The 7,907-nt window shown below is 45.8% G+C and overlaps 1 protein-coding gene across 1 annotated transcript; it reads left to right on the forward strand.

Annotated features, from left to right (window-relative positions):
* Window positions 1-77: 77 nt before the first annotated feature.
* On the forward strand, window positions 78-5,638 carry dcps (decapping enzyme, scavenger). The gene is made up of 6 exons (XM_048997763.1): window positions 78-359; window positions 1,341-1,491; window positions 3,311-3,456; window positions 3,970-4,083; window positions 4,188-4,298; window positions 5,255-5,638. The coding sequence occupies exons 1-6, from the start codon at window positions 150-152 to the stop codon at window positions 5,519-5,521; spliced, it is 999 nt and encodes a 332-aa protein (XP_048853720.1). The 5' UTR covers window positions 78-149; the 3' UTR covers window positions 5,522-5,638.
* Window positions 5,639-7,907: the final 2,269 nt, after the last annotated feature.

The following is a 7,907-nucleotide window of genomic DNA, read 5'->3' on the forward strand; positions in this document are numbered from 1 at the left end:
TAATAATATAATTAATATAATTAATATAATATACTATAAATATTGAGGCGTCGATCCCCCATTAGCCTTCATGGGGGCGCTCTTACATCGCCGGTGACTGCTTCTGCGCGCTCCGCTTCACTGTGATTGGCTGTTTGTCCTGTTTGAAGATGGCGGACATAGAGAAATGTGGAAGAGATGAGGCTGGCGAAGACTGCGAGACGGAGAAGATTGTCCGGGACTCCAAAAGACTAAAGAAGGATAATGGGGAAGAGGGAAACGGTCACGTTTCATCCGATGTTTCCGTACTGGCGGGTTTTGAGACCAAATCGGTGTTGCGGGAGTCCGCGCGGGAGAAGAACATTTTCATTCACGGAATGGTAATAAAAACGTTACCCATGAATAGTAAGCACCAACGCAAATGCATGCTATATTTGTTGTACGTTATTGTTCATATAACTATCTAAGTAATTATTATCTTGGCGTGTTCTGATGAGTTTTTAATGCTGGCATATGCAGGGAGATAGCAGCTAGATGGTGCAGCTTTGCGTGATCACCACTAGGTGGTGATATTTGACCAACATTGAGCGTGCTATTGCCCTCCACTGCGATATGGATAAATTAATTTTCTGAATTGCTAAAGCACATTTCCTGAAACCTTCCATCCTCTTTCCAACAGCAAACACAAAACTCAGTTTTCAAACCGCATTCACAAAAACCTTTGACTCGTCTTGTAAGATCGAACAATCTTTACTGACACCTAAACTACTTTCACATCATGCATCGAGCCGGTCATTACACAACACAGCACAAAACTGAAAACGCTACCAGTCAAAACTGTTACTGGCATGCAGAGAAACATGTTAACTGTGGATGTGGTCTTTTGCATTGTACGCTGCAAAATTGGAAACCAAAAGACTACAGTAAAAATGTCTGTATACAGCTACACGTAAAGCAGTATGTAATGTTTGCAGTATTCACTACTCCAAAAAGTTACTGTAAAGGACAAAATAAAAAAAATCTTAATGAAAGGCACATTATAATAAAATTTTGTATAACTGCCAAACCAAAGTCAAGGAATAATATTAATTCTGCCTGATCGTCATGTGTCAGGTCTAGGTCAGGATAGAGAAAGTCAGCTAAATCGCAGTGAATGTTCTCTCTTGTACGCCTAGTACACACTGTCAGTGTTTTTTATTTTTGTTTCTAATGATTGTAACAGATTGCTTAAACGTACTTAAGACAAACCGCCCCGTTTGAAGTTTTACATCCGTGTAAAGGCCGTATGTGGTTTCTTATTGAAGCTGAATCTATTCTGAATGGTCGTTACCCGGAGAATTAACACGTTGAGGTCTCCGCAGCTGGCCGGCCAAGAGGCGGTGGTGATCCTGGAGAAGACCCCCATCCGCGAGGACACCGTGCCGGCGCTGCTCGAGGGCTCGCGGCTGACGCTCGAGATGCGGAACGACATTTACAGCACGTACCGCGCGCAGCCACCAGTGCAGCTGAACGGTAAGTCGGCGCGTGCTCCGCGTGACGCTGCCTCGAGCCTAATTCGAACTTGACCTTCCGGCCGGGCCGAGCCTATCCGCGGTTTACGCAGTGACAAATAGCAGCTGAGGCCGACACCGGCGCAGCGTGACGCTGTCGACAAACTCCTTCAGGTACGCGTATTTGTTTACACAGCTCCCATTAATAATGTAAACGAGCTTTATTAAAGCCCTGCCCACGCAAGCTCTTGACGTCATTCATCGTGCACGCGGCTCGCCCATATTCTGTGGTTAATCGGCTTCTCGTGCCGGTAATATACTGACTTTGTATTTAATTCCCTATAATTGTGTTGAATACAGGCTTGCTAGTACTGTGCGTTTTCAAATTACGTTTCACGAATCCATTTTCATTAAAAAAAATATTAAAGTCCTTTCCTATAGGGCTACATGAGAGTGTGTATTTTGCTCTGCAGTGTTTGGGCCTTTGGGCACTAACAGCTTTCCCACCTGGTGTCACTTTGAAGCATGAGAAGCTCTCCTGTGTGGTGTTTGTTTTCATATTTTCCATTGTTGTCAGGATCCGGTGATTATAATGGATAATTAATAAAGAACGGTCACTGAAAGGCATGGATTGTAAATAGTTGCTTTAGGCAAATAAAAAAAAGTGCTGAGCGCATTATTGGGGGTAAACAGGCAACAGGCAAGGAAATGTCTTTTATTAATGTCACATTTAATGTTTATAAAATCCACGGGCAGTTTGGGACTCCACACTTCACCAAGCACACTGGGATGGCACAGAGTCTTTTAAATCGAAGCTCTGTTTTAAAACATGGGTTAAAGTCTGTGTCGTCATGCAGTCTGAGGATTAGAGTGTCACTGCCGACTAGATGCATGCCCTAGAAAGGCAGCGGGGTCTGGTTCTGAGACTACGGCCTGTCTCGACCTGGAACTTTTGTAGCTCCTGTCCACTTTCGTGTGTCACTTTCCCACCACACAACAGCAAGCGGAACCGTTGCGCTAAATAAACACCTGAGATGCAGAAAAGCTTGTAGGTTAAATGTCACACATAAGGTGTATGTGACAAGATAAACAACAACAGCAAAGCCAGACCATAAAAGAGAATAAGACTTTTATGTTGAATTGCGAAGATCGAAGGCAGAAATATGGAGACGTAAGCAAAATAAATAAAACAAAAAACGTATAAATGCATTAAATGTAGTTGAGATCGATCTGATCCATTTTTGCTTTGTAATTGTGTTTTTTTTTCTTTCAACTTTAACGTACTGCGTGACTTCCAAGTTGGCACCATTGCTTGTGGTCGACTAATCAGCAAAAAAATGCAGTACTTAGAGTTTCCAACAGAGTTTCTGGTCCCTGAAAAAACTTCCTGTTGGAAGTGATATGCCCTTCACACTGTTTACCAGCTGATTGCCAATGGAGATAACTCCAAATTGACAGTCTTTATTGTTTGCTTTATACCTGCTTCCTTCTGTTTTATATACTGATTAAATTAGCTTAAGTGAAGCAGGCTCTCATCCAAAAAACTCCCCTTTATTGTCATTACTGGGGCTGGTGTGAATGTTAAACACGGCCCCCGCTGGGAGAGGATGTTATCCTCTCGTGCTTCCTGCAATGTCCTGAGCCCTGTCAGTGTTGTTCTTTAATCGCTTATGGTGTAGGAGTGTTTGCAGCGGCACCTTCCAGGGAAAGAAGAGTGTACACATGCCTGCTGTGGTCTTGTGGGTTTTCCTCGTACTCTTCAACGGTCCTGTGACAGTCAGCAAGGCCTGAGCTTAGACTGATGGTGTCTCCCCCCCCCCCTCTCCGGGACGCTGCCTCAGAGCTGAAGGCTACGCTAGTGTGTCCAGCGACGGAGAAGCACGTGAAGAAGTATCGGAGGCGAGAGACTTTCCTGCTGTGGGAGACGGGGGAGGACTACCAGACCATCACCCTACCTTTCCTGCTGAGTCAGAGCTTCAGCCTGCAGGTGTGCTGTCCGACCTTCTTACCCATAGTGCACGGCGGCACAGCCCCTGTGATATGCCAGACTGAAACATTACAGACAGATCTAAAATGTGATGCGGATGTGCGTATATCCATCCCAGATGAAATTGCACTTTTATATTAATCCAATTACTTCTGCTACCACAGCTCTGGAGGCAAGCAGATAAGCATTTCATTGTACACTATACATACTGTATAACACTGTTTGTGACAAATATCTGTGAACTTTGTCCACATCCCTCTAACACAGTGTTTCCCAACCCAGTCCTCGTGGTCCCCCAGACAGTCCGTATTTTTGCTCCCTCCCAGTCAAGAACACTGAATATCTGGTCTGGGTGTGTTGGGAACTGGGAGGGAGCGAAAACGTGGACTGCCTGGGGGTCCCCAAGAACTAGGTTGGAAAACACTGCTCTAGGGTGTGTGTCAGTGCTCAGACCGTCCTTCTAAAGCACCTAGCAGCCCTTAATGTGTCCATCTTGTCTCCTTCTCCTCCCAGTGGGTTTACAACATCCTGGATAAGAAGGCAGAGGCCGATCGCATTGTCTTTGAGGATCCGGACCCACAAGTCGGCTTCGTCCTGCTCCCGGACTTTAAGTGGGACCAGAAGCAGGTAAAGCGATCCCAGAATCGGCCGCCGATGCTGTCGAGTGTCCGGATGCTGGTGTTCTGCGGGTGGTGATGGTCTACTCAGGATGTCACCTGTTTCATCCACAGCTGGACGACTTGTACCTCATCGCCATCGTCCACAGGAGGGACATCAAGAGCCTCCGAGACCTAAGAGGGGAACATCTACAACTTCTGGAGAACATTCGCAGCAAGGGGGAGGTGAGGTAGCCTCCCGGAGGGGGAGAGACACATGTCGCATTCCGTTTACCTCGGATGTTGGAAGTCAGAGCTAGGAATGACGTCACAACTGAGTCACCCGCGTTTCGGTACAGCAAGTCCGCTATTTAGCAATACCAGGCACCCGTTTCAAAAACTTCTTGCTTAGCCCGATAATTTGTCGGATTTAATGCGCCCCAGCGTAAACGGCCTTTAGCTTCGTTCACTTCCATTTAGCCCAGGCTACCTTTTAATCCTACAAGTTATCCAGCTAACCAAAAATCTGGCTTTGTGGTACAGGTAACCGGCAATGTAGTCTATTTTACTTTTGAGTTTCGTCAAAGCAAATCAAATAGCATATCTATAATTTAATGGGGTATACGCATCATTAAATGTTTATATTGTTTAGCTTCGGTCTGGTGCTTTTAATTGTCCTCTCTGCTCTTTTAAAACAAAAAAGTATCATATCTGTTTACATCTAATTGTGCGTTGAGTGTGACCTTAGTGATGGAGTCAGCCCTGCATTGTGCTGGTCCTCTAAAAGCAGTTTCGCCATCTGTTTGCGCATGCTGTCCATGCGTGAGACCCTTGAGGGGCTGCCAATGCGCAGACTGTGGCGTCCTCAGCTTGCAGCGCCCCCTGCAGGATGCAGCAGACGTGGTGCCCTGACCTCCCTGTCTGAGCTCTTCTGGTGCTCTGTTTGTACAGGGTCACCATGCTGCTAGTTCTGCTGGGGGGCGGCGTGTGGCTCTGCAGGTTTAAGGTGCTCTGTCTCTGATCAGAAGGTCGATGGTTCACATCCCGATGTCGCCATTGGGCGCCTGAGTGAGGCCCTTAACTCCGAATTGCACCAGGGACCGTCTGACCCCGCGTTCTCGAACGCAAATCACCATTTTTTTCCCCTCGGGATCCGTTTGTTGAGCGTTCCCACTGACTATCCCCGCATTCGGTGGTTGCAGGATGCTGTCCGTCAGCGCTACGACGTCGCCCCCAACAGGCTGCGTGTGTTCCTTCACTACCAGCCTTCCTACTACCACCTCCACGTCCACCTCACGGCCCTCAGCTACGAGGCCCCCGGCAGCACCGTGGAGAGGGCCCACCTCCTGTCCGACGTCATCCAGAACCTGCAGGCTGACCCAGAGTATTACCGCAGTCGAACCCTGGCCTTTCCGGCACACACAGATGACGGACTGCTGGAAAAGTTTAAGGAAGCAGGCAGGCTCTAGGACCATGGCCGCATCGCGATCCTGCCCGTTGTCTCTCATGGTTCAATTCTGCTCTGAGTCTTCTGTGTTTTGCTATTTTTTTTTTATGTGTTTTTTGTAACAAGCGGTTCATTGTTTATTAATTTTATATTATAAGATTTTTATAAAACCATTTTTAAGCTTAAGATTTCATTTTATGCCATAAACATCTTTCAGAATTGTATTTGGTGAACTTCCTACCGAGTTGGTTATGAATAAAACAGAAGATTATGCCCAGTGATGTCAAGATGCACATTGACAGATGCCTTCAGGATTCCTCGACTGACGCACATGCACAGTCACACAATATTCGGCATGTTAGGTCAGTCCTTTTGTGACTGATCACAATTCACCCTCCCTCTATGACTATTGCCTGGCACCAAAATGGGATTAATAAAGTTGCATGTAACTGTGATACTGTGGTTAGTCAAGTTCCGGATTTGGTAGCTGTTTTTTTTTTATAGAATCAGCAGATGTTGCCAATGTGTAATTACTTTCTAATGAATAGGAGAGGCGAGCAGTTTTCAGGGTTAGTGTTTAAGGCATAATCTGACTGTGTAACAATACAATCAAGACGCTTATAGTGTCTTGTATAGCTCTTGTCTACCCCATCATTTCTAACCTTAATTACAATAGAGATTATCCTTGCTACCTTTTTAAGACATTTAACAAGTCCGAACCTCTGCTACAAAGTAATATTGGTAGTGAACATTTTATGGGCTAAACAAAAACATTTGTTTATGTTTGATGTCTGTTGCTGGAAGTCTGATCTGAACATAATACGCGCTGGTCCTTTGTGTTTGAATTGGTTGACGAACAATAAACAAAACTTACCGCCTCTTTAAAAACTCCCGGGGAGATCTGACGGCGCACATGACTGGTATAATGAAGACATCCTTCCCCTCAGGTGCCGTTCCCAAGCAATTTCAAGTAAACGAAACTTGGATCACAGGTGCTCAGCAATTACACATTCGTTTCAAATACCTGGTTTGTGTGCAAGATTTCATGGAGAAAATAGTCACGGCTCATTTTCGGCTTACTTGGATGCAAATAACATTCGCCTACTTGGTACATTTTAGTCCAGCTTCTGTCAAAGACACAGTATTGAATCTGCTTTATCGAGGGTCATAAAGTATACCATCTGTCTGCTCTTTGAGATCTGCATGGAGCACCAGCTAACTTACAGAGCTGCACCACAGTTTACGCTTTTAATACCGCCGTCATTTTCTGACGTCAGCATGTCCAGGGGCAAACTGGCACACTGTGCCTTTTACTGGTGCTCCCCGCTGCGGAAAATGTACTGTGTGGGACCCGAAAATCTAGGGTCAATCCAGCTTGTGGGGTCGGGTAACCAGTTGACCTTGATCTTCTGGGCCAGTGTTTCCCGACCCAGTCCCTGGAGATCCCCCAGATGGTCCATATTTTTGCTGCCTCCCAGTGGCAGGGAAGTGGGATGCAGCAAAAAATGTGGAGCGTCTGTTTGCACATGTTCTTTCCTGGTTTCAATCCTCCTGTTCCAATCCCTCGTGGTCCCATTTAATCAATCAGTCAATTCATTGATTGGTCGATTGATTGACACTTTTTATTGATCCTCTTGGGGAACTTCTCTTTATGCCTCTCCCAGCTCTCTTTATTTCAGAGCAAGCTGGCCACGGCTTTTTTCAGACTTTTAGATAGCCAGATAGGCACAAGACATGGTTTAAACTGCAGCCAAGCTAACCACTGTTCAGCAAAATTTATCATAGCTATGTATTTGCAGTAACCCTACATGGGCAAAAGTCCAGTTCTGATTTTTCTGCTCAGTGCAGCCCTGTTGATGCCGGGGACCAATGCCTGACTGGTACTTGTGTTGGCTGTGCGGATTAATAGAGGACAATAAACACTTTATTGAGTTTAATAATAATCGATACTTTTATTGTCCCCGTAGGGAAATTGTCTTTACGCCTCCCACAACTTGCTCTTTTTTCATAGAGGAAGTTGTCTGCGAAGGGCTGCCACCCGTAGCAGCGCCCAGGGAGCTGGGAGTTAAGGGCCTTGCTCAAGGACCCACAGTCTGAGGCAGGGTTTGAACCTGCGACCTTCTGATTACAGGCACACGGGCTTAGCACACAGAGCCACACACTGCTCCTAAGAGGGTAATCGTTTTGAATACAGCAGTTATATATACTGTATGTCCGAGGGGAGTTTCTATCTATTGAAAATATTAGTAGGTAAGTCAAGCTTACGTGGGGCTTGATTTTTTTCTTGAAGGAAGGTGGGCATCGGAGCTAAAATACTGCGGGCTAGACTTAAAGTACACGGGGCTCCGAGTGATTGGACCCAAGGACGTCCATGAGGTTCCCAGATATAAATATAGGGCTATAGTATA

Source organism: Brienomyrus brachyistius, unplaced genomic scaffold (genome assembly GCF_023856365.1).
Source record: "Brienomyrus brachyistius isolate T26 unplaced genomic scaffold, BBRACH_0.4 scaffold35, whole genome shotgun sequence".
Classification (NCBI taxonomy): domain Eukaryota; kingdom Metazoa; phylum Chordata; class Actinopteri; order Osteoglossiformes; family Mormyridae; genus Brienomyrus; species Brienomyrus brachyistius.